The sequence below is a fragment of the Platalea leucorodia genome (genome assembly GCF_965183815.1).
Source record: "Platalea leucorodia genome assembly, chromosome: 2".
Taxonomy (NCBI): Eukaryota; Metazoa; Chordata; class Aves; order Pelecaniformes; family Threskiornithidae; genus Platalea; species Platalea leucorodia.
In genome coordinates this window covers 37804202-37832067 of record NC_138824.1, presented here as the reverse complement: position 1 = coordinate 37832067, position 27866 = coordinate 37804202, and the positions used below count along the sequence as shown (strand labels likewise).

At 36.5% G+C, this 27866-nt stretch overlaps 1 protein-coding gene across 1 annotated transcript in view; it reads left to right on the top strand.

The window, feature by feature from the left end:
- Window positions 1-27866, top strand: part of DIAPH3 (diaphanous related formin 3) — a gene marked incomplete at both ends in the record, with an annotated part of 259224 nt that overhangs the window by 26056 nt on the left and 205302 nt on the right. The window contains 7 exons of the mRNA XM_082303926.1: window positions 2360-2533; window positions 7679-7783; window positions 15385-15515; window positions 22147-22221; window positions 22305-22374; window positions 22742-22878; window positions 23337-23442. Coding sequence (XP_082160052.1) covers window positions 2360-2533; window positions 7679-7783; window positions 15385-15515; window positions 22147-22221; window positions 22305-22374; window positions 22742-22878; window positions 23337-23442 — 798 coding nt within the window. The remainder of the gene's footprint in view (window positions 1-2359; window positions 2534-7678; window positions 7784-15384; window positions 15516-22146; window positions 22222-22304; window positions 22375-22741; window positions 22879-23336; window positions 23443-27866) is intronic.

Sequence of the window (27866 nt, the reverse complement as noted above, 5' to 3'; positions counted from 1 at the left end):
CCTCTAGGACAAGTGGTATAGGGTTTGTTGAATATGGGGAATATGAACGTTATGGCCTAATCTGTAATGTTGCAAAACATCTACCATACACTGTAACATTCAAGAGGAGCTTAAAAACAAAGCATAAACTAAAAATGTGAAAGGAAGTGAAGTACCCCTTTTCAAGGATGAACAGGCTCTTGTCCCTGAACTGGTGCTGCCTGTTCCTAATGGAGCAAGAGTAGCTCCAGGACTGCATGGGGTATTTCATGGCAGAGAGTGGGGTGGTTCTGCCTGGCCAGAACTGCTATTGCTGCTGTTGTGTGGAGCAGGGGAAGGAAGAGGAGACACTTGGGGAACTCGGACTGTAAGGAAGGGGCTGAGATTTTTCAGGAGAGATGGGTAAGGGGTGTAGGACATACCTCTCTTAAACCTACTTTAGTCGATTCTCTGCTGACTGAACCATGAGCTGAAATCTGTTATGTCAACCAAAGTGTCTTCCCTCTACCCCCGCTTCAAGTCTGCATATGAGGAATCTTCAAATATAATGGTTTGTTTCTTAGATTATGCACTTGATAGTGAACAGTGGGGCATGGAGAACCTACTAACTCATTCTTTGGAGCAGGTGTGCTGCCTTTCATCAGTGCTCTGTGAAAGCCATTGTTTGAGGAGAAAAATCTCATATAATAAGATTTCTTTAAGATGCCAGTCTAGTCATTGCAGTTTGCAATCTGGCTTCATCCCCCCATACTTGCCATAGGCTTCTGATTTCAAAGACAGGAAGGGAAATTGCTGCCTGGTCAAGATGCAAGATGTTTTTGTCACTGATGACTCTATACTTCACTTCCAATGATGCTGCCCTCCCTTTTGCTTTTGTTGCGTTCTCTTTCTTCCTGAGTCTTGCCTGTGTAATTATTCCTGTAGAGTGTGCTTTCCTCATTGCCTACTGGTTTGATGTGACACTGAAGGGCCCCATCATCCATGCTGAGCTCTTTTATGTTTATGCCATATTAATTTTCTGCTTTTGCATGTTCTACAACCATCTGTATGTGAGTGGCTTACAATCTATTTCTACATTCCAAAACCTGTTCCTTTTCAATTTTGAACAGGAAGAATTAAAGTCTTTTTGTTTCTCCTCTAAACCTCTCTTCATGGATGTCTAATAGTCAATTCTTGCTCTGACTAGAGTGGAACACTTGTACCCAATTTTTCCTACTAATTTTCTTTGCTCTCTCTGATCTTAATTCCACAGATGCTATAATAACTTTACTTGTCACTTAGTTTGGTAACTTCAATGTACTTATTAAGTGATATCTCAAGATACTTGTCTTCAAGATATATTGAAGCCTCAGAATATTTTTCCATAGCATTTCAAAGATGTAAGTATGTTGATATGGTTGAAATCTTGTCCAAAATCTCCTATGCATCAAATGCTACCGTAACTTTCTTCTGTGTTGACAAGTGTAATATTGCGGTTCACATCTGTTCAAAAGGCTGCTACAAAGATGGTTAAGATTTAGCGCATCTCATTGAGTATGTCAGCTGCTTTTGTGTTCTGTTGGTCCTTGCCCATATACATTAAAACACACAAGCTCTAACAATGAAAACGTTTAAAATTTCACTTAGTAGGTCTTTATTGAAAAGTTGATAAATCTCTAACCAGTCAATATAACCACAACCCAAACCACTTTTCAAAGAAATTTTTTTGGCTTTTGAAAGGGTAAATTCAGAGTGATTGTCTTGTGTTGGTGATAAGTCCTAAGGATTATTCATGAAACTGTGAGTGTATCCTACTTAACTTTATTAAAGAAGCTGATGGTTTTTATGCTTCTCCTAAATGAATCTCTAAATAATGGGAGCACAGAAAGGCAGCAAGTTTTGGATAACATAATCCAAATAAAAAATAAATAGAACAGTGTCCTAGTTACGCTAACTTGTCTTTTAATAAAAAGTAGTTTCTTTGCCTATCTGTTTATTCTATTACAATGCCAGGAGTATAGCTGTTTCAGAGTAACAAAAAACATTTTAAAACTATGCAGTTGGTACACAAGTCTGCTTTTTCATATTCTACATGTAATGGTTGGGAAGAACTCTTCATAAATTGGTTTTGTAGATATCTTTTCCTCCAAACTTTCCATAAAATTCTCATGTTCTGCATGATTTCGCCATAATGTAATGGGATTCTGGTCTGTTAACTCAAGTGCTAAGGCAACTGACCGTTATATGTATCTTTAGAAAAACCCTTTAAAATAAGACAGTTAAATAACAGGCAAGTTACACAGGAAAAATAACGATGTTTAGCTTCCAAGAACATCCATCTTAATTAGGGTTACATAGAATGGAAACAGCATGTGATACGTTATACCTTTTCTGTTTTCAGTTGGATAGATTTGCCAGTATAAGAATTCCAGGAAGTAAAAAGGAAAGACCTCCTCTGCCGCATATGAAGCAGTCACATTCTACAGATTGGTCATCCACACCTATGGATGTGGAGGATTTTGCTCCAAAACCCCTGTCAGAAAGAGAAATCATAGCGCTGTTTGAAAAAATGATGGTAAGAGTCTTATACTTATTTCTTTTACTTAAAGAATGACAACATGGCTAACTGACAGGTGGAGCCTTCTTTTGTGCATGTGTTCTGATCTTTACCTGAATTATTAATATTGTTGTTGCTGTGAGTTGTAATTATGTGTTTTTTAGGGTGTTTCTCAGGGGATGAAGTCTTTGAACTATTTTGTCAAGATTTTGCTCCAAATGTATGTAAAATGGAAACTAAAGGTTTCTGATTATTAGAAGTGAGATTATGCAACAGATTTTGAGGAGGAGCAAGAAATGGGGAATCCTGCTTTCTTTCAAGATGACCTGAAACTTTAATGAAGGGATTTTATGCCTTTAAATGTCACAGCAGGATTTTGTTCTGAACTTATATTCTATGTCACTCTTGCACAAAAAAGAGTTAAGGTTCTTGCCTCAAAAGCAGCATTTGTCTGCACATGCAGGCTCAAATTTGCTTCCTTCCTTAGCCGTCATTGTTACTGTGCTACAAAAGAGCAGTCACTTGATGGTAAGATCATGTGGTGTTGGTACCACCTCAACAGGCTGATGTTTTTTGTCATGATGATGATGATGACATTTGGGCAATTGACAACTAAACATGGAATGGCCACGAGAGAAGAGAGTGACTGCCATCTGAAGAGCACAAGAGGCCATTAACAAGGAGAGCAATGCCTAGATTATTATTTCTTTCTCTTCCTCACAGCAAGTAACGAGTAACTTGTGAAACACAAAGGGACTACCAGGGATGGGGAGGAAATTTAAGTGTACTATGAGAGAAGTACCTTTATGGAATTTGTAATTCCTAGTACTCAATAATGTTAGTTTAGTTTTGAAGATGCTTTTGTAGAACTGTTGGGAGCTATGACTGAGAGACAAGATTCAGGATTTTCATGTTTAAGCTGATGAAGGGGAGGACTAATTTACTGTGTTACCAACTTTTGTATTTGTACTTGTTGTTCTCACATGGTTCATTTTTCTTGGTATACCTTCTAGCATATTTTACTTCTGTTAAGAAATTTTGCTGTGAATGGTAGTTGCTCAAATGCTAGGAAATGTGAGAGTTTTTTTAATAAAACTTGAAGGTATGCCTCCCGGCACACCCCCCCTGCTATGTAAGTGTAGATTGTATTTCTCTACCATCCCACAGAGATAGTGTGTGATGTTGAAACTATGCCATAAAAAATGGAAACTTTCAATAAATCCTCACAAACCTACTGCTGTGTGTCTAGGTAAACAGAAATGCTTATATCCATGGATCCTGAAGCAATTCATTCCAATTTTATAACTACTTTGCAAAAATATGTTAAAGTAATGATGACATCCTGGATAATTTGAATGCTTTCCTAGTTTCATTGAGTAACAAAGCACTTAAACTGTCTTTGATAAACTACTTCATCAGTGTTATTTTAGCTATAACATGTAATACAGAAAGGATTCTTCAGATTATTCACACTTGAATGGACTAGAATAAAGCTAGTTTAGTCACAGTAGATTACATAGCTAATTATATATTGTAGCCTCTAGTTTCTGTTCTGATCAAATTAAGTGATTTGGGGGGGTGGGGTGGTGAACAAATTGAATGTTGTAGCCAGGCTTCTAGAACTAATTTTGCACAAAATAAAAATAGTCAATTGGTTAGTACTGAAGGGAGGAGTTTCTAAATTCTGAAGTTTCAGTGAATGCGTTACATTATACTTCGGGTTTTCCTGGATGCATATTGCTTCCTTCTCCCAGTCTTGCATGAGGTGGTGTTCTGTGTGGTTTTGATGGCAAAAATTATGAAAGTGCTCATAAAACCAGACAGTTAAAGCTAGTAATTAACTGTCATTTAGCTCTTTTCATTTCTGTTAGTGCTGTTAGGAAACTATCCATGTGAAATGGCTTATTTTCCAAAGAGGTATTGCTCACCTGTAGAATAACTTTAAAGGATTTAAGAAGAAATAAAAGAATGGTGTTGAAGTGTTTCATAAACTAAGCCACATCTGACGTGCCCCTTGTACAGCTGAGTACCTCTAATCTGTATAAATCAATTGCTTTAACGATGTTTCATTTGTTAAAACAACAACAAAGAAATTACTTTTTACTGCACACACAGACGGAATATTTCTTATAAATAAACCTGCTGTTACATCTAGGATTATGGAATATAGTTTGTACTGAGATATTTCTTACCACCCCCCCCCTCCCTGCCCCTCTCTCCGTCTCTCTCCCTCTCCTCCTCCTCCTCCCACCCCCCTTAAAAAAATGTAATTAGAAGTTAGATTTTTTTTGCAGGAAACACAAGCCCTTTGTTTTCTCTTTGTTATTTAAGTTCAGGAGTTATTTTTCAGAAAACTTAAAAGAGCAAGTCTGAAAGAAGTGCAAGACTGCTTTAAACAAAAGAATGAACTTTGCAGTAGTTACAGGCTCTCAGAAAATATTGAGAAAAACCTAGCCATATATTTTTGTGAAACTTAAAATGGAATACTTTGGCTTCAGTGTTCTTACATTTCTTTTATGTAGGTTTTAAAAATACAGTTTAAGTATTAAATAAAATACAGCTAACCTTATTAAATATACATATAAAGTGTATTTTCATTTGAAGCCAGTATTGCTATATAGTTGTATCCCTGTGGAAAGGAATCCTGAGGCACAGTGTTCCAAAGACATTTATTGGAACTTGCAGAAAAAACCCAAATTTATCTGGTAATGTCCAGCTGGACTTGATTTTAGTAATTTATAGTATGGGTTATCGTGTGCGTATCTCAACAGATGTGTTGCCTGGTAATAACCATAGTCATAAATATGTTGTTGTGCATTTAATAGAAGGTAATTAATTAAACGGAAATATTACATAAAATGAGAAATACCTGTAACAAGATAAGACAACAAATAAAAGGCTAGAGGGAATAGTAACATTGTAGTATTTTTGGCAATCATCTGACTTGATTTTAATTTCTTCCCCCCCTCCCCCATTTTTAAGCTAAGGAAACGTCTTAGATAAGGCATAAAGATTTTTGAGCAGTTGTTGAAAATGTTAAGTTATAGTATTTTTCTGGCTTTGAAAGAATTTGTCATAGAAAAAATATTTAAAGAAGTAAACTGAAAAGAACTTCCTTATCTGTTCTTATTTTAAATGCCTTTTAGCAGTCCCCAAATCTTTATGTCCAAAACCATATATCAATGTCTATAAATACTAAAGACACTACTTTTTGTGGTTATTTATGTGTTTATGTGAAAAAGAACACTTTATGTGTTCTTTCTCATCTTAAAAAAGCTGCAGATTTCTGTAAGCTTTGATAGAGACAGGTAACTTTAAATATCTTTCACTTTTTTTCCAAATGATGTATACACACACAAAAAATTTTCCACTTTTTTATGTGTCTTGGAAGAAAATGATCTCTTTGCCTACAATATATGATCCCAACAGTGTTTTTAACGTATGTGTATTTAAGCTTTTTTTTAATTTATTTTTTTTTATTTTAGTATGGATATTTGAGTCCGTGCAGCATTTTTGGATCACACCAGGTTTCCCATCATTAAGTAAATCATAGTAGTTTCTTGTTTTGCTTTCATCCAAGAAAAGCTAGAAAATCCAGCATATCCTTTCAAGATAATGTCCCCAACATTTGATTTAGTATGAGGCAACTTGCAAAATTTTCAGGAAAATGTGTGTCCTTATGCACTGCTAGAATTTTGGTTTGGGTGTAAGCAAATCGTTTCTCTACGAATTTTTTGATCAAAGGACTGCAGTATTTTGAAGAACAGAACTATGAGAAAAGATGGAAGTATGTGTGGCCTCCTTTCTTCCAGCTTGTTTAGACAGAGTTTTTTTGCATTTGCTTTCAGATGTAGGAAGTAACACCAATATGCAAGCTAGCTGCCAAGGAGGCAAAAGACTGTATTATGATTGCTTGAATGAGAGAACTTTTTACAACATGCACCCTTGTACTTATTTGATACTAAAAATATCAAATAATAATACAGTGCATCTATAGTATCAACTATACAAATCTGATACTATAAATACACTATATAGTATCAAAGAAATAATAAAAATACTAATTTTACAATAATTTAATAAATGATTTAAATGCATACTAGACTGAAGCGAGGAACAACTTCTAGTCCTTAAGGAAAGGAAACAGTAACATTTGTGGGGGGAAAAATCCAGAATCTACACAAAATTGCCCTAATTGTACTTTGAAGTTCAACTTAAGGGATCAAGCATTTTCTGCAATGTCTTCTCAGAGCTTGGATTTATGCAAAACTCTCAATGTTTCTGGGAACAATGCCTGATTCTATTCTATTCAATTTTTTTTTTTTTTTTTTTTTTTTATCTCCAGCATGGTAGGAAATGTCATTTCTCACAAATGTGGAACTGATTACAATGATCAGAGCATTTCTAGGGTGGAACAGTAAAAGTCCCTGTGTCAGAAATGTCAACGAGTAGCTGCTGTGTGGCTTTGAATGTGGTTCTGCATCTGCTCTTTTTGACCTCTGGGTTTATATTGGAATGAATTAATTGTGATGGGGTTTTGATAACAGTTGAAGGTGTTGATTTAATGATCAAATCGTCAAGAATTTAGGCCTATTGCAAAGGTGAATATTATTTTGTGAACTACTCTCAGGGCAAAGCAGATTCCACTGTCCAGGATTAAGTATTTGAGAACTGAGGAACAGAATTATAGAACAAATGGATATATCATTAAAAAGATCTTTCTAAGAAACTGGTTTGAGTACCTTTATAAATGCTTTAGGAAGTGTTAAATAATGCTTTTCTGGAGTTTAGTGCGTGCGTGTGCGTGTGTGCGTGTGTGCGTGTGTGTGTGTGTGTGTGTGTGAGAAACTGTAGGTGAGTTCTAAGAAGAGATTATACTAGTAATGATTGTGATGCAGTTGTTTATCCTGGCATAGTTGACTGGTTTTTCAGTCTGAGTTGCTAGGAAAGATGGATAAAGGTTTGTGGTTTTGAGTATCATCTAAATGTTACTCAAAAAACTTTATGAAAAGTTGTTTATATGACAGCTTTCAGTTGCTCAAGTTCATATTTTTGTGTCTTAATTTTTTTAAATCAGTCTCTTAAACAACTGTGTTACTGGATGACCTTTAAAACTTATTTTTTTTTCTTTTCCTTTTTTTTTTTTTTCCCCTCCCATTCTAGGAAGATATGAATTTAAATGAAGACAAGAAGATGCCATTGAGAGAAAAGGATTTTAATACCAAAAAAGAAATGGTGATGCAATATATTAGCACTGCTTCAAAGTCTGTAAGTAAATTTCTCTGAAGTACAACAAAAATGTCTTTATGTTTACATTATTTCCTATTGGAGAGAAAAAGTGATGCATGGATGTTACATTCTTTTGACTAACTTTTGTTTCTCATAGACACAAATATTTTTAAAGGGCACTATCTCATTATTTTACAAGTTGCAATGAAAGGTATTTACTTGTACTTGAGGTGTATCTTCTGTACACAGAACAGCGTTTCTTTTTGGTAAAGGTATGGTTATTAGTGGAGATGGAAAGATTCTGCAGAAAACTTGGAAAAGTTTGATGTGAACCTTTTTTCTTTTCTAGCACTGTTTAAAAATAATTCCTTAACTGATTAGCCTTTTTCATGCTTGACTTCAGTACAGAATTCATGTTGTGATGCTATTGAATAGTTGATAATGAAAGCATTGTACATGAACCCAATTAGTGTCCGTTTTTTACTTATTGTGATAATTACTGGTTGTTTTAGAGAAGTGCAAGGAGTTGTGTACTGGGCAGCTTAAGGATTAAGTTGGCATAAGAAAAACTACTCTAGTTTTTGCAAAGTAGGAACTGACTCCAGTGCTAAATGCTGCAGTGCTAATATTGTCCTCAGACTTTTTTATTGTTTTAGAATTTATATATTTGATTCTTTGACTCTCACTGCTCCATGTGTGTAGAGAGATCAGTAAAAATTGCCCATATGTAATTATAACTAAATACTGAGAAAAGAAGACACTAAATATAGTTATTTAAATGAGGTATTTATCTTATTGTCTACCTTAAATGATGTACCTTATTAGTATAATGCTCTAGCAGTTGTAGGAAGGTAGATGCCCAGTGCAGGACCAAACTGTCTGGAGGTTGTTTTGTTTAAGATGAGCTTATCAAAGCTACTAGTCCTTCTATAGCACAAAAGTTCCTTAGTACCAGAAGATTAGGAGGTCTAGCCTGTTTTTTCTTTTTTAGAGATATTACATGGGAAATCAGCAAACTTCAGGCTAGTAAATCACACAACATTCTTGAAGTTTCTCAGCCTAAAACAGCATGTCAAGGTTCATATGATGTTGACACCCCTAGCCTCCACACGCATTCGAAGACCTCAGTTTTTTGATCTAAAAAGTAATATGATAATAGGACATGGCTGTTTGTGCAGAGTTGCTGCATCCACATCTATTGCTGGAATCTTAGCATCATGATGATGGTGATGTTAAGACTCTTTTTCTCAAGAGAAAGGTTTTCATGTTAGCTCTTTACTTCCTGGCACTTATTACTTGCAAAGAAATGAAGCCTATAGCAAAATAGGTTTTATCGATCCTTCTTTCCGAGTCCCATTTGCAATAAATATTTTTTTGTCTTTCGTTGTCATCACAGTCATACAAGGTACTCTTTTGAAGAGGACAGGTCTGTTTCCTCCCCCAGGGTAGTGATTTGTTCCCACACACTGTTGTCTTGCATGTTTTCATAAAGCCCCCAACAGCAATTTTCCTTTCTGTTCCCCCTCCGCTGCCATCCCTCTTTCTGCTGTGGGAGATCACTGAAGACTAATTCATGCAGGAAAACTCTTGTCTTTACTGAACTTTGTTCCTGCTGTTGTGTCCTCACTAGAGATGGCATTCACTCATTGTATAACTGGGAGGAGCTCTTTCTGTTATGCATAGATTTGCTGTTTGATACAGTAGTGCTGCAGATGAATTCAGCTTAGTACTGGAGCTACTGGGATGGCAAACTCCTTGCCTCACCCTTGCAAACTCTTTGTTCCTGGCACGCTCTTTCATGCCTCAAGTGCATTGGACTGTCAGAGTGCCTTCTCAGTCTAGAGACAATAGTAGACTGCATGCCGAGGGTACTTGGCTAAATTTTGGTGTACCTTGACTTGATGAATGTCATACTTTTTCAGAAGAGCCGAAGTGCCATATAGCACATATATAACCCCATCTCAGGTCTCTCTTTCTATGAGTGATACTGCAGTAACATCTTTTGAGAGTTCATACTTATCAAACTTTAAGGAGACAGGTACTAAACTATATTGTGTTGGGACAAATATCCTCATTTGCAACTGCTATGCAGAGTAGTGAGCAGGTTTCATTTAAAGCAGTTATCATTATAAAAACTATTAAAATGAAGAACAGAGGCTGTGCTTGAAAATGAAGCAGACTTTGGGGCTCAAAGTGGACTCCACTATAGCCAAAACTTCATCATTGACCTCAGTGTCAGGATTTCTGTTTCTTAGAAATGCAGAATTCCTTTCTAATATTCACAAAGCATATCTCTGTTACTGATGCATCTAGAAATTATGCTGGGTTTGGTAGGACTCTGCTCAGGTGCTTATTTATGTTTAGAATACTGTGACTTACCTCTGTGTATGCATGAGATGTTTAGAATGAATCCATCACTTCGGGACTCAAAGTTACTCAAAAGTAACCAGAGTTCTACTGACGTGTATTGTCCAGTACTCATTCATTTCATTCCACTTCGCTTAGAGACTTCTTAAACAGTTGGCTGAACGCATGCTTCTGTGTATATGTCTGTATATGTTTGTCTGTAAGTATGCTGTTACCATCACTCTTTATAACATGTTCAGGGGCTCCCTGTAAAAGAATTGTTGAGAATAAACAGTCTTGGGATTTGGGATACTAGTAGTACTTACTGAAAATTTAAATGATAGCAAAAAATGCATGCTTGGAAGAATTCTGCTGAAGTGCTTCAGTATTCTGCTAGTACTTTCTTGTTTTCTTGTTATGTATAGTGTTTAGACAAAGCCTTATTTCTTCCCTTATAAACATTGTCTTAGAGATGTATATCGCGTATTGTTTAAACCGTCATGGCTTGGAAATCTTGAATGAAATTTCTGTCTACTGTGGTGTCATGTCTTATTTATCAGGAAACAGTTGGAGAAGGGAGCAACGGTTGTGTTTAAAGGCTATTTTATGAGTGTGAATTCTCATCTACCAAAGGCAGTGTAGTTCTGTTTGTTGTTAGAGATTGTTATGTCCAAGGTATTTTCTGTGTTTTTGTAGCTGTTTGTATGTATTACAATTATTTGAGGCTACAAACAGGGTCACATTTTTAAGTGTTATATAAAGACATACAAAGACATTCCAGCCCACAAAAGTTTTAAAAATCAGTTTCCATGTTATGGAGTTAATACTCAAGAGGAAATAAAAGCAGCCTTCCTATAATGTTACTCTACCATAAGTTTTACTGGGTACACACACACAAACTGGGTTTTTAAAGTAAGTTTTCTTCATCAGATTTCGGTTTTGTTGTGCAGCTTACTCCCTTGTAATGTTTTAACTGAATTAATTAATGCTGACTTCATACTGCATCTGCTCACAGACCAGTTGTTCTTCAGTTGAGCAATTAAATTTCTAGAGGCACTGATGCCTCAAGATATTTCCTGTTTCTCAGTTAACTCGAGCATTTTGAACTTAAGCAGCTTTTCCCATGCAGAAATATAGCTAATATAATCAGTTTCACAATTGGTACCAAATGCAGCTCTCATTTTATTTAAGCACTGGCAGATGTATCATATTCTTATTATGTTGCAGAACCTTGACGTAACTATGAATAAGTGGTACTTGGTGCTGTGGGTATGTTGTACAGACATTCACAGTTTATTAGCATCTTTTGCATAGGGTAATGTTCAGGTGGGGAACTGAATCTGAAACGGGATGGCTGGTTACTGTCTGGATGTTGATGTGAGTCTCCATTGCTTGTGACGCTGTCTTCAGATGGGTCAGCTGAGACTCTCTGAAATGTCACTCTAGTGAATTCTTATAGTCTGGCTGGGCTCTTGTCCCGTGTGACCTTTCCACTGCACACATTACTACTGATTATATTAAATTACTTCCAAAATATCTTCTAACCGTCTTAACTATATGTCCTGTCCATATGACTGTCGTATATGACTGTCTCTGCATCATAAGAAAGCAATTTTACTGACTATTTATAAGTGTCTTATTTATACCCAGCTTGGTCAATTTTACAGCAGGAGCTGCTGGGGAAAGTCACTGGAAATGACAGATTCTCCACCCAGGATATTAATCCATATGCTTAGGCATACAAGTAGTGCTTATTAACTAGTCTATGCACAGCAGGAGCTGCCAGGAGAATTTCTGGGACTTTTTGAAGTTTCCAACTGGAGAGCTCCTGTAACATTTAGTTAAATACTTTGTCATGAAGGCTGCTAAGAGTTTGGTCATCTTGTCTGTAGTCAGTCCGTTATCACATCTATGCAGAGACCAGCTGGGAAGATCCAGGATTGCACGGGGAGCTGTATATGCTGCATATGCATACAGGCATGGCCCTGATCCCCCGTTACACCACAGTCGTAACAATTTCCTCCTTATATCACAGCCGTCACTCAAATTCCCCTGATTGTGCGTCAGGGGTGTATATTGCCTAATCTTAAAATGTTTGGGGATTATTGTAACAGGATGGATGTGCTTAGTATATAAGCTCTTGAATAACCAGGCAGAAACCCTTGTTGCCAGTTCCCCTTAACCAGTGAATTTGTAGTGTTTTGGGCAACTCATGGTGTAGCAGCTTTTACCTTTCATGTTTTATCAAGTCTGATATTTAGTTCTTAATGTTGTGAACGCTTTTTTTGTTTTGTTCAGGATCTTCTACATTTGCCTTGGAGATTCTCTCCAGTTGTTTTTTCATTCCTCTTTAGATATAGCTGTGTCAAATCTGTTGGGGAGCTGCGCTTTCTTGCCTTATGGAAGTGCAAGCAATTATACTATCTTTGTTTTTTGAGGAGGTGGTGTTCTGTTCCTGGCATGACCAATGCATACGGTTAAGTCTTGGACCCAGATAATATCTGAAGAGATTAAAGTAAGTTCCCTTGCTGTAGGGCCTTTCTGACGTGAGTATTATGTGGCTATGAATTAAACACGGAACATGAAAGAAAACTGAAAACACCGAGTTTCTTCTTGTCTGTGGGCATACTTATTGTTAGGGGTTTCTTTTTTTTTCCTCTGTGTTTCCTGGATCTCTAATTCTAACGCTCCCCCTCAACCCTCATCCCTTCCTGGCCATCTCGTCTACTTTTTTGTGGAACATGGTTATTGGAAGTGACTCTTGTATTTAAGCAAATAAGGATCTCCATCAATTCAGAGGCACGTTTGGAATGACTTTCCATGTACTATGTGTGGTGTACCAAAATATAGCATGAGATGCTATATTTTGAGGGTGGTTCCTGGCAGTAGTCTGTTTTTTGGCATCTGGAACATCTGTTTCTTAAGTCTGAGGAAATGCAGTTGGAGCAGAGAGGTAGTATAGCCCTCAATAACCCCACAATGTTCCCTTATCACAGAATCATAGAATAGAATGGTTGAGGCCGGAAGAGACCCCTGGAGATTGTCTTGTCCAACTCCTTATCTAATCCATTTTTTAATATCTCTGATAGAGGAGACTGTACAGTTTGCCTCGGCAACCTCTTCCAGTGCTTGACCAGCCTCATGGTTAAAAAAGAAAAAAACCAACAAGGTGGGAAGTGTGTGTTTATGTCTTATGTTTAACCAATTTCCTGTATTTCAATTTGTGCCTCTTGTCCTTTCACTGCTAGGGTTCCCCTGAGTCTTTTCTTCTTGGGGCTAAACAATCCCTGTTCTATTAGCCTCTCCTTGTACAACAGATGCTCCTTTAATTGTGTCCACAGCCCTTTCTGGACTCGTTCCAATATGTCCATGTCTCTCTCATGCTGGGGAGCCCAAAACTGGACACAGTACTCCAGATGTGTCTCACCACTGCTGAGCTGAGGGGAGCGATCACCTCCCTTGACCAGCTGGTGATGCACTTACCTATGGTCAACTTGTCATCCACCAGTAACCCCATTTTTTTCCTACAAACCTACTTTCCAGCTGGTTGGCCCCAGCATGTGTTGGTGAATGGGATTATTCCTCTCCAGGTTCAGGATTTAGCATTCCTGGTGTGGAACTCCGTGAAATTCCTCTGCCCATTTCTCCTCTCTGTTGACTTCCCTCTGAATGGCAGCACAGCAGTGTGGTCTGTCAACCACTCTTCCCAGTTTTTAACTTCACCTCTCTGCAAGAAACTATTTCATCATCTTCTGCTTCAGGAGGAGAAAAGTATATTTTTCAACACTTCTAGAGGATCTACCAAAGTGAGAAGACACCTTCTGTTTGAAGCTCTGTATAATAACATAATGAGACTGCCTCACCATTTACAGTGGATAATTTCAAGTTATTATTGCACTGCAAGCCACTTGATAATTGAGTATTATTTAGTAACTCTCTTTAGTGCTACATGACAGAATAGTTGTGCTTTTGCTTTCAAAAAAAGGAGTCTTTCCAAAGCATGAAGTCAAATACAGGTTGTATATCCCATTGTATGCCTCGTTTTTGGAATTTAGATATGTTCTGTAGAAAATATATCTGTCCTTCTTCATGTCATAAATGGATATTAAGTGGAGTAGACTTATTTTCCACTGTCTTCAAATTTTGTCTTTGAAGCTATTTAAGGAAAGGGGGAGGGGAAAGCTCTTAAGAATAGGGTCAATGCCTCTTAGATTTGCCATTTAATTGCGAATTATAGAGCTTCATTAGCTCAATATAACCGTTGCTTTGTTTAAGACAATGGATGCTATATATCCTTCAGAAGAGCCATTGATATCTTGAATTTATTTTAAGCAACATTTGACACCACAGATACAACGATGAGTTAAAGTCAGTGTTGTTCAACCTGTATTGCTTGGAACAGAAAATACTTTGTTTGCACAAAGCTACTTTTGCAGTGCTGCATTAACTTGCTGTTGCATTTTCCTTTCTATCTATCTCCCTGTTCTCTGTGTCCCCATTTGCCTCCTCATTTGCCAAAAAGAGCAAAACCCAAAAAGCAAGGCAGAATCCAACCCCAAAGGTTGACTAAGTGTCCTTATGTTTTTGCATCAATAGTCATATTGGTGTTGCACTGCAGTCTCACAGATGGCAAATACAACAAAGGAGGAGCTGGGATTTATCTTCAGGATGTCAGAGGTTCTAAAGAAGTATTTTTTTTTTTATTATTTTTTTATTTTTAAAGTTCTTTTACTTTAGTCCTTAGAGCCAAAGCTAGTCTGTTTTTATAATCCCAGTCTCATATACTCCTCATCTGAAGGACCTTTAAGGGAAAAGTGTTTTACAACATTATCTGCAAGAACTCAAGTTACTGCAGTAACATCCTGGGTACTCTTCTAGTGCACTGGTTCTTCCCTCTGTGTTCTTGTATGACTGGACATGTGCCCTGTGATCTCTTCAGAGCACCTCAGAATTTTTTTTTATTCTGTTGAGTATTGAAAATTAAGATGTTTGCAATGCATAAACAGAATCCATTCATTACAAAAATTGTATTTCACTGAGTGTGCATGATACATTTCTACATTTGATGCCTGCTGCTTTTGACTACTGATTATAAATTTGTTCATAAATTGACAAAAATTTAGTCAGCATTTAGCACCTATAGTAGATGGACAACAAACAGTTACAGGTTTAGGACTAATTTATATCTTTTTTTCCCTGTTTTTTCAAGGAACAGAAATGAAGGTTAGCCATTAATAATCTATTCAAGTTCTATATGTGCCAAATAAAAACTGAATGTATTTTGTATATTTCAGGGAAGTCTCAAGAACAGTCGGAAGATTTCACCCCAGGAGTTTATTCAGGAATTAAAATCTGGATCAACAGATGAAAGACTAGCCACTTGCCTAGAATCTCTCCGTGTGTCCTTGACTAGTAATCCTGTCAGGTAACATCATTAACACATATTGCAAAGATTAATCATATTCTTATTTCTTAATGGATTAAAATTAATGGATCTGTAGATGTGTATGTTTCAAGGTTTTCCAGTTAATGAATGTGTGTTCATTAGTGAATGATTGTACCTTTTTTTCTTTTTTTTCATTGATTATATATCTTCTGTAGATCTATTGTTCAGTAGATTTCGCTGATCTGTACAAGGTAATGCTAAGAGAATGTAAAACAAGTGTAGTGCAGAGCAGTTTGCTTTGTTTTCTAGTGCTAAACGGTCGAAAGGTTTTTTTTTTATTTTATTTTTGAAATATTCTCTTATCTCTTTAATCTTTTACCTTACTTTGTTAGGGTAATCAATAATGGAAGATAGACACCTTGGTGTAAGTTTGTTAGCCAGAAGCCACATATATTTTTAATTGTGTACTCCTCATCCTGTCCAGTGTGCTTTAGGCTTCTCCTTGCTGCCTTCTAGTAATCTTTGCTGTATCTGTGGGGTTTATCTGTACAGATGAGAGTACAATATTAGTTTACCTGTGCTTTTTTTTTAAAAAGGCTAACTCTTTAGTAATCATAACTCTAACACTGATATCAATCTTTATGTAAATTTTTATTTGATCCATGCAGCTTGATTTGTGTACACTGGCTTTATTTTATTACATATATATTTTTTTCCTATCATATTCTATTTACAACCTCTTGTTTTAGAGTTCCTAATTAAGGCAATGGTTTAACGTGTGATTTTTGGGAAACTGTTTTGGATTTAGTTCAAAATAATGCAAATGAAATGTTGGGGATGCTTATGATGGGAAGTGATTAAAAAGGATTAGACAACTTTCTTCTTTCTGCATCTGGCTTGGCAGAGTTATTGAAGTGGGTCTTCTGTATGGAGGTTTGCTTCTTCTATTCATTTGCTTTTGAATTTGATTGTCTTGTTTAGGATATGTAATGGTTCACATGGGAAGAAACGTGCTTTACATTAACCCGAGTTCTTCTGACAGAGGATTTTACAGAAGATAGATATACTTCCTCCATGAATGTGAAGCTACTTTTTGATGTAATATTGCTTCCCCTTCTTTATTTAAAAAAAACTCAAACAACCAAAAAACAACGCACAACTCCAGAGATTTTTTTATTTACACTTACATTGATTTAACAAAGAAAACTTTGCTTGTTAGTATGCGCCTGGAAATAGAAACACAAAATGTATAAAAAGTGTGACAACTTAAGTTTAGAGCAATCTCTCCTCTCTGTTCTTAATATGACTGGATAGTTTCATCTTTTTGAATGTGATCCCCTTTGCTGCCCCTTTGCCACACACCAAGAGAAAAGTTAATCCCCCTCCCCCCAAAAACCAAACCAACCCAAAACCCGTGATCTTGGTGAGGTGCTAGTTCTGCCTGACAGCACAGTACAATGTGATAGGACATGAAGGGGTGAGGAAGGTGGAGAAATGGTATCAAAACAAGGAATGTGGAGGCCAGCTATGAGAGAACAGTGTTGGTCTGTACTTGAGCCATTTGATAGAGAATGCAAGTTGAATTGGACTATGATGTTGTAACAGAGCATCTGATCAATACCAAAAGTCTGGTGATCACTATTATCTGGAAGAACAAAGTACAGAAACAGAAGTTTTACAGCAATTAAATATTATGAAATTTTGGACCAAGTAGGTTTTCCACAAATGTCTCACTTTGAGTAAGGAAAGGATTAGAAAACTGTAGGTATACGTTATGAGTACAGCGAAAAGAGCAAGTGGTTTTGTGTATGGAGAAATGGAAAAAGGAATGTTTTCATTTTCATAAGCTTAGTGTATTTTATGTCAATCCTTCAAAGCATGCTAGAAGGGTATGATGCATTGTTGATAGCAAAGTACTGAACTGATACTTTTGAGAGATCAGTTTCTTTAACTTACTGATGCAAATAGTTCTAGATTACAACACTGGCTTTAACTTTATTCATTCAAATATAAACTATGGTAGGTAGAAAATTTGCCCGTTGAATCTAAGTCCTAACTTGATGATTATTTATTAAAATTTAACTTCAATTTGAAACATTAAGCAGAATGTAAGAGACAACATAAAATAACTATAATGCTTGGATTGGAATGAAACTCATTCTTAAGTTAATGGATGTATGGCCTAAGAATAGATCTGAATTTGAGAGGTTTGAATTGGAAGGAGAGTGACTGGCTTGCAAAAATGCCAGAGAAGTGCTGTTTAAGTAGGCACCAGTTTCATAAAAAAAAATCTCTGCTACTTGTCCATGAATGCATTTCAGTCTACAAATCAAAAGAAGGATCACAACCAATAGAACATACGGGTTCTGAAACAGTCTTCTGGTGTATTGAGTGATGCTGAAAGACTGTTAAGATAGACCTCACTAGGCTTAAACATAGCATTTTAAAATAGCCTTAGGAAAAAAAACTAAGTTCTTCTGTAGGGCTGATATACAAAAATAGCAAAAATGTAACAACAGCAGCACACTGTTATTCATACTAAAACTTTGTGGAGTAAACATTTTTAAACCACGTCCCCTTCTTTCTAATGGGTAACAACAGTTGATTTTCATTGGATGAAAATATTGGTGACCTTGATTTTCCTATCAGCAGCTAGATCTTTGAGTAGAGAACTTGCTTTGACACATAAATACTGAACTCCAGTCCAGCTGCTATAAATCCCTGATTATTTTTGACTCCTGCCCTGTATGATATGGACAATGAGAAATAACTGATGAAACTTTGGGAATTTGTTTTGTGCATGTATAATATCTAAGAATAAATTTATGCTTTTTTAACAGGATGAGAATTAAATTTAGATTGGATGTAGCCTGACAGTCTTCCAGTTTGTGGGCTGACATATTTTTGACAATATATAATTTAGGTTTTTTTTTTCTGTTTTTCCAATTACTGTACTTTAATCAACTTAACTTTTTAATCTTGTTGACATTTCAGTTTCTGATGCAAGAACTGGTTCTACAACATTGTTTTCAATTAGTCGTTTTTGTAAAATGTATTTTTAGTTAACAGAGAAAATCTGAATCAAGTGATATTGAGTAGTTTGATCCTGGTACTTAGAAAAAATGTATTGAAATCTATGTTTTACTGCAAAAAGTAGTTTTTATTTTCCATCAGTATGAAAAGAAAGCCTCAAAAGGAAAATGTGTACACTGATCTTGGTCACTATTCTTCAGGTAAATAAACGGGGTGTTTTTACTTCACAGGTGCCAATACGATTCCTCAAAAGTGGTTCAGTGATCTAGCGGTACATAATATTACAGATAACTAGTTATCTACAACTATTTCTTCTCCTTTTGTATAATAGTTGCAGCAGATTTAGCTCTTTTCATTCAGAGGACATTTTTATTAAATTGAAAATAGGGGCACTGATAGCTTGATATTTTGTCAGACTGACAAAAAGCCGAGTGTTTGCTCTGCATAGTGTAAGTAATCTTTGTTCTTTTGTGGAAGCAGAGGAAAGGGCAGTAATAATGCAACAGTATTTTAGGCACTTGATCGTTCTGAGCATCCTGAGCTGCTGGATGTATGACAAAGTGTCTGTGCACAAGTCTGGCTAATACAAAATGTGCTAAGAAATGTCTAGTAGGGTTATCTTTAGGTCAGATATGGCCAGTTATACCAAAAATAATTGACAGTTGTTTGCCTAATCTGTTTCAGAATGAAACACCCATCCAGGAAGGAGAAAATCTATTTTCATATATATTTATTTGTAGGGGAATAACATATAAAAGCATCTGATCTGGTTCTTTCCCTATAATTTTAAATCCATTACAGTTCTGTATCTGGCAGACAAGAACAACTGTTTAAACCCATATGATGATGGGACTGGAAGTACTATGTATTTCAAAAGAGCTATTGCATCTCCCCTGTGTTATTTCCAACAGAATAGCTTATTATTTGTCACTAGTAAGGTCCCACCATTATAGGAGTATCTAAATATTCCGGTTAATATTCAAAAGTGGTGATAAATAAATTTTACCCAATGTGTACAATGGTGTGTAAATAGACAAAACAAAGAAAACAGTGGAGAGGCTATAATGCAAGTAAAGTGAACATTGTAATTTTTTTACTAATTCTGATCAACGTCTTGATGTTGAACTTCTGATGTTGCAGAACGGATGCTTCCTTTTTATGTAAAAGACTTTATTTTTTTAATACATGACAAGGGATTTTCTCAGTTTAAGCTTTTTAAAAGTAATAATTTAAACAACGCACAGAAACTATTGGTACTACACCCTCAACAATCCATGTTTTGATGATGATGGTGGTGAAAAGTATTACATCTTCATCAAGCTAACTGTATCTGTTCTAAATAGAGGTGGTTTTGTAATCAGTTAATAGATAAAAGTAATACGCTAATTTAAAAGTGGAAAAAGTATGGAAGAGATACCCATTATGAAATAATTTTCTGTATTGTTGGCCAAAGACAATAATAAGAGATCCAAAGACTTGTCTTATGGCAGTAGCATGCAAAGTTGACTAAACGCGTGAGGAAATATGCCTGCCTCTTATGGAAAGAGAAGAGTATTCAAGTACCTATGAATTAATTCCCTAATTAAATATTCTAACTTCACCCTTAATAAAAGGAATTGCCTGAGCAAAAAGTCTCTACAGTTTCTTTTCTTGTATATGTATTTTTGTTGTCTCTGCAGCCAACTTCTCCTTCCTCCAGGAGGATTTTGTTAGAAGTTTAAAATTTAAAATATCTGTGCCTTACATAGACAATGAAGTCTAAAGAGCAGAGTATTCCTTCTGTTATGACTATGAATGACAGTGTTGTCCATGAAATTTAGGGTTAGGTAATTGTGGTGAGTCGACCCTGAATGGATGCCAGGTGCCCAGCAAAGCTGCTCTGTCACTCCCTCTCCTCAGCTGAACAGGGAAGAGAAAATACAATGAAAGGCTCGTGGGTCGAGATAAGGACAGGGAGATCACTGAGCAATTACCATCATGGGCAAAAGAGACTCAAATTGGGGAAATCAGTTTAATTTATTACCAATCAAAATCAGAGTAGGGTAATGAGAAATAAAAACTAAACCCTAAAACAGCTTTCCCCCCACCCCTCCCTTCTTCCCAGGCTTAACTTCACTCCCGAATTCTCTACCTCCTCCCCCACAGCAGTGCAGGGGGACAGATAGTGGGGGTTGCGGTCAGTTCATCACATGTTTTCTCTGCTGCTTCTTCCTCCTCACACTCTTCCCCTGCTACAGCATGGGGACCCTCCTGCAGGAGACAGTCCTCCACGAACGTCTCCAACCTGAGTCCTTCCCATGGGCTGCAGTTCTCCACGAACTGCTCCAGCATGGGCCCCTTCCACAGGGTGCAGTCCTTCAGGAACAGACTGCTCCAGCGTGGGTCCCCTGCGGGGTCACAAGTCCTGCCAGCAAACCTGCTCCAGTGGGGGCTTCTCTCTCCACGGGGCCACAGGTCTTGCCAGGAGCCTGCTCTAGCATGGACTTTCCATGGGGTCACAGCCTCCTTTGTGTGCACCCACCTGTGTGGGGTCCTCCATGGGCTGCAGGTGGATATCTGCTCCACCGTGAACCTCCATGGGCTGTAGGGGGTCAGCCTGCCTCAGCATGATCTTCATCGTGGGTTGCAGGGGAATCTCTGCTCCGGTGCCTGGAGCACCTTCTCCCCCTCCTTCTGCACTGACCTTGGTGTCTGCAGAGTTGTTTCTCCTGCATATTCTCACTCCTCTCTCCAGCTGCAATTGTGCAGTTTTCTCCCCCTGCCCCCCTCTTCTTAAATATGTTATCACAGAGGCACTACCACTGTCACTGATGGTCTTGGCCTTGGCCAGCGGTGGGTCCGTCTTGGAGCTGGCTGGCCTTGGCTCTATTGGACATAGGGAAGTTTCCCCTCTTCTCACAGAAGCCACCCCTGTAGCTCCCTACCTACCAAAACCTTGCCACGCAAACCCTATACAGTAATTGATCAAACATTATAGTTTCAGCCAGACCGACAGCTACTATCAAACGGATGGTTGCAGTACTGCTGTCAGCCATGCAGTTATTTGTATTTGATATCAAGGGTTTTTGGGTGATAGTAAACAACACTGTGAAGCAGCTGTCTCATGTAGAAACAACATGGCCAGGTTTCACCTCACAAAAAGACAGCTTTGGCAACAGCTGAAATTTTAAATTTTTGTTGTGTTCATTTGGAGATATTTGTATGGATTAATATCTCAGGCAGCCACTTCTGCAATTCCTTTAGGCTTTTCTTTCCTTCTCTGTCATTTACAGTTAGATTCTGAGTTTTCCAGGAGACCCTAGAACAGTGTGTAGTAGAAATTGTTCTTTTTCTTCCCTTCCTTCACAAGGGTTTTTTAATTACAGTTCTGTACCAAAGCATGTATAATTGTTATTTAAAAATTAAAATTACTAAATTTAATGACTACTGTAATTTTTTAATCTTTTTTAATTTAAGGTTATCTAATTGCGTCAATGAGTGAATGGAATGCCTCTTGATCTTCTATTGAGTAAAGAGTCGATTTTGGTTTTTAAAATGATCCACTTATACTGCTTTTATTTATGCTGACAATTTTCATTCATTGTAATTACTCTTTGAAATGTCAGGGTTTTTAATGTCTTTTTTTCTTTCTCCCTAGCTGGGTTGAAAACTTTGGCCGTGAAGGTCTGGGGCTGCTGTTGGATGTTTTGGAAAGATTGGTTGAGACAAAAAAGTAAGGATGATTTCATATAAAGTTGCCAGCTTTTCTTAGTATGTAAACAGCATTTAATTTCACTAAATTTTTTATTTATTCAGCCAGGACAAAGTTGTGAAGAGGAGTCAGCATAAGGTTATACAGTGTTTGAGAGCCTTCATGAATAATAAGGTATGGGATTTTTTAAAATCTGGAAATCTAAATTACTACAGTTCAATCAGATAATCTACGTGATCAGTGGGTATAAGCCTGTGCAATTTGGAGAAGTGGTGTGTTGGTCAGGTGTGGTTTGAAGTTCTTTCTGCTCCCACTTCCTCTCTGCAGAAACATACTCAGAGGATAGTGTAAACTTTTGATGCTAATGTATGCCCTTGTTACAGGATAAGTAACCCATTTTGGACTTTTCTCTCATTTAATTTTTTTAATTAAGTATTTGATGGACTTAAATGAGGGAACTGTCGCTGTCTTTTACTAGATATTCAATACAGTCATTTGGATTTCCTCCAATTCTCATTACAACTGTTTTTCTGTTGTTTAGTATGGATTGGAAAGAATTTTGGGAGAAGAGAGAAGCCTTTTGTTGCTGATCAAAGCAATTGATCCCAAGCAAACTAACATGATGACGGATATAGTTAAACTCCTTTCTGCAATGTGCATTGTTGGAGAGGAAAACATGTAAGTACTGTATTTAGCCAGAAATAGTAAGGTAATTTTACAATATCCAAAATTATAGTTATGCCTGAGTGACATGCTAAAATTTGCAACTTAGGTTTGAAAGTAATATCTGTACTATGATGTCAGTTTTCAGAATACCTTTGTCCGTGATTTTTATTATGGTCATATCAATAAGAGCTTTCTTTTTGCCATGTGGATGTACTGGTTAGATGGAAGTAGTTATGCAGCCATTCTTTTGCTTAAAATTTTTTAACATTACTTTTAAGGTATCTTAACCATTGTAATCCAGTAAGTCATTTTTTGGCTACAGAAGTCTCCGAAGTAAACAAGTAATGCTTAAACCTCCTAAATTTGTACACAAGAAATTGAGGCGGGTGAATACTTTGGCAACATGGCTCTTCAGATAACAAATGAACAGCAAGGTTCTCTCCTAAGTGAAATGCTTTTCTTTCTTACAGCCTTGAAAAAATTTTGGAAGCTGTAACAGCAGCAGCAGAGGAAAGGAATGTTGATAGATTCTCTCCTATTGTAGAAGGTCTTCAGGATAACTCAGTTCAGCTGCAAGTAAGCAAATTTTTTTCATAAACCTCTGCAACAAGTAAAAATAAAATTACTTAATTTTCTGTATTGAACAAGTCATTACAAAAAAAAGGAGGTATACTGTTTCAATAAGGGGTCAAATTTTGGAATGTTGTTTATAATGTTATCTTTTAAAATGTGTCATGGGAAGATTCAGTGTTGAGAAACACGGGCGTGTTGCAAGTTAATTTGTTGACTTCTATTCACCAAAACCTTACAGACTTTTGGAGTTAAATTTATTTTGCTTTTTAAAATAAAACACGAGTCATATATTCAGATGCAAAAAGATTATCTCACTTCTGGTGAAATTTCCTGAAACTTAATGATTAATAATAGTAAAAAAGCAAGTTTTTAGGCAACTGCTTCTTGTAATTAATGTTAAAATCAGCAGGAAATCTGTCCCTCATGCTCACTTTATGATTTCGTAAAATTGCATCCAGAGAGTCTTAGGAAAGAAACCTTTCACCTTATTTTCAGTTTTCAATTTGCTTCAGTTGGATTTAGAGTTTACTGCAGAAAGACACAAAATATTATAGTGCATTTGAATGATCATTATAAATCATTGGTCTAAGAGTGTAAATATTAACTCATATTGATTTTCATGTAATTCTGTTGAAGTGAATGCTGTTCATAATTATCATTCTTTGTGAATATTACAATAATGGTAAAAGATGGATCTCAAGTTAGAAAGAAATGATCGTGTTACTCCACTGTCGCCTTTTGTATAAATAGTCCATGTCTGATAGTAAAGATTGCTGTATGCTTTTTTTTTTTTGAAAAGCTAACCATAAAGAAGTATTTGAAGGTGGAGAATCATTTGTAGTTGAATTATGCCAGTACCAATGGGATCCTTTTTTGAAAAATTGTCCCTTCTTTCTTACTCTTTCTATCTTGTAATCATGGAATGGTTTGGGTTGGAAGGGATCTTTAAAGATCATCTAGTTCCAACCTACCTACCATGAAGGGGACATCTTTCACTAGATCAGGCTGCTCAAATCCCTGCCCAGCTTGACCTTGAACACTTCCAGGGATGGGGCATCCGCAACTTCTCAGGATACAATTGGCTCTCTAGGCTCCACACACACATTTCTGGCTCATGTCTAAGTTTTCATCTATGAATATCCCCAAGTCTTTCTCTGAAGGGCTGCTCTCAACCTGTTTATCACTCAACCTGCACTGATACCGAGGGTTACCCCAGCCCAGGTGGAGGACCTTGCACTTGGCCTTGTTGAACTTCATGAGGTTCTCATGGGCCCACTTTTCCAGCTTGTCAAGGTCCCTCTGGATGGCATCCCTTGATTCTCCCATCTTCAACTTCCTATTATGTGATTTCATGCCTCTTCATTCTAGAACAGAGCTTTTTACAGTTACAATTATTTATTTACCTTGTTTGTAGTCTCTGAATAAGTTGCTTTCTAGCCATTTTTAGTAGTCTAGATATTAATTTGTAGTATAACTTGTTGGGTAAACAGTCTTTCTTTTTTACCCGGTATTGTGAAAATCACTACCAAAATACTTTGTTTTCTGAAGTGCATTCTAGAATGCACATTCTAAGAGTGCTAAACTGAGGTCAAGGGTATATCATACAAAAGATGAAGGAGACAGAAAATTAGTATCCAGCATAAAGTCAGTTAAATTCAGTTACTTTGATTTGACAAAGAAATGGTTGCCTTCTGTTTCTTTTGTTTGTTTGTTTTTTGTTGTAGTGTGCATAGGTATCCCTGTGTTCTCTGTCCTGAGCAAGAGATCTGATAGCAAGATTTTCTTTTTTTCCCTTTCTTTAAATATTGCTGTCATAGCCATAGTGGGAATCAGTTACTGTGATAGGACAAATTCAGCTTTAAATTATTGCTCAGTTTTCTGGCAGTAGGAATACATAGCCATGGTGTAATTTGCCAGGTGACGTGATAACTGAGGGAAGGATAATCTGCTAATTTGAATATTTCTTAATCTTGTAAATGTTTGTATATCTCATCTTGGATTTATTACACTGAGTTAAAAAGTTTTGAATGAAAACAGAATAAAAGAATTTATGAATTCTCTAATTCCTTTCCTTCCAAACTTGAAGATTTCTAAATGCCTGTAGTGCGTATTGCACTCCATTACCAATGATGATAGTCAAGTTTTTTAGGAACAACAGATAGCCAACTTCAGGGTCAAGTAGGCTCTCCCCCAGCAATAATTTTTATTGGATGGAAATGTAGGATATTTTGTTTGTTCTTATATTTCTTTTATTGTTTGTTTTTAAAAGTGTACCAGGTTGGTATTGGCTTCATATAGAAGATGTTGATTCTGGCTTAGTACAGAAAGATTTGTCTTTTTTCCTTGCCCCTTCCCCCCAGATTTGTATATTTTGCTAATGTATTGCATAGTATGTAAGGCATAGTAAATGCTTTAAGGGTCAAAAGGGAGACCTTACATTGGCAAGGCTAGAGTGGGGCTGCAAAGGGACTGTAAGGAGAACTGTAGAGTAATAAATTTTTTCTTTGAGCAGTGCCTGGGGGACTTTGTGTAAGGCTCAACCTACAGTTAAGATTAGTAAGGAGAGGGAGAAAGAGCTTTGAGCTCCAGTTGTAGGGGGACTGGAAAGCGACTGCAGAAGGAAAATGTAGACTGTAATACAACAAATTTCTTGTTTTCCAAGGCTTTTTAGTCTGCATTTTCCAGACTGGACATAAATTTCTTGTAGCAGCAGATCCTTACCTTAGGTATTTTTGCAAGAATCATTGCAGTTCTTCAGTATTAAATTTAAATATATGATCTCATATATTTCTGTTCTCCTCTGGGGCCTCTGTTTCATTTAGATTTCAGGGTGAATGATGTTGAGTTAACAAGTTCCTATTCAGTATGATTTTTTTTCTCCATATTTTAGCATCCTTGAAATAGCAGGCAGTATGAATTTGGGCCAAGTGTGCAAGCTTGGGCACATCAGACTTTCAGGACAATATAACATTTGGCTCACTGCATCAGGGGCTTTTGTTGTTTGTATGTGTTTTACTCTTTCTTGGTTTACTTGTTTTACTTGTTTGGTTTACATTGATATGGGGTCATAATATAAGTAAAAAATGTTGTTCTTATTTGATCAACCTGAAAAACAAAAATATGAAAAGTTTGATGATTTTGTGTTATGCTTATTTCTATTCTTTCAGTATAATCAATAAGGTAAAAACCCCATATATAATAAATATTAAGAAAGTTTTATTTATAAATATAATCAGTCAAAGAATTTAAAAAAAACCCCAAACATCCAAATGCAGGAATTTAGTTTTAATGTTGAATAATGGTAGTTCAGTGTCTCTTTATATTGGCTGAGCATCTTTCTTCTTTCTTTGACATGATTATGGATATCAACAAAAAATTTAAAAATATTTTGATTCAGTAGGGAGAAACGCTTTAGATCATGGAAATTATATTTTCCAATTTCAGGATATTGTATCTAATTTAAGAGAATTTAAGAGCCTATATTCTCTATAGAGCATGTAAGGGTTTGAGAACTTCCAGGTCCATCACAGCACTTATATGAGATGCCTAAAATTTAACAGTATGAAGAGCAGTACTTCTCTGACTATTCTTTACTAGCTTATAGGTATTCAGTGTCCTGAAATTAACAACATTTTGTTTTGAGTGGTAGGCTTCCAAATGTGATCCTGAATTTTCAGGAGTTGCATATATTTGCATGTGTGTAGATTTAATAAGGAAAAAAAGCTATCTATAACTTCCTTTTTCTATACAGTTCAAAAAGCACATGGAAACTGCCTTAAAAGCAGCCCCTTAATTTATTGAAGCAGCAGGTAAATTAAATTAATCCTATGTACTTCTCCCTTTGCCAGTGATGGGTATACAAATGGTCATTTTGCCCATTTTCCCCTTTTTAAAAATTAAATAAATTTATAAGGGCCTCTCTAAATCTATAAGTATGTCTTGCAGATTAAATGGAAGGTGAACAGATGGTAGCTCTTTTGGATCAATACTTGGGAATAGGCTTCAGAAATTATAATCCCTTGTGAACAGTTGTTGATAAGCAGCCCGTTTAAGAAATAGGTAGATAGCAATATTACTGGCAGTTGAGACAGTTGATATGCAGGGAAAAAAGGTCATAGCTGATTATCTCTAACCTGTTAGATATTTCTTATAAACATGAGCACTTTCATACTCGCTGTTTACAGCGATGCTCAACTCCATTAGTGAGATACCACTGATGAGATAACTGAATCAGTGCAGAAGACTTCATCTGAGTTGTTAACTGTGCAGTAACAACTTTTATTTTTCTAGGACCACTCTTCAGATGTTAAACAAGTACTTTTCTACTAGTTATGCCTTCTCATGATTGTGCTATACCTCTGTTTGGTATTTTGTTATCCTCTGATATAGAAGATAGGAGCATTTTTAAAACTGAGACATTACTCAAA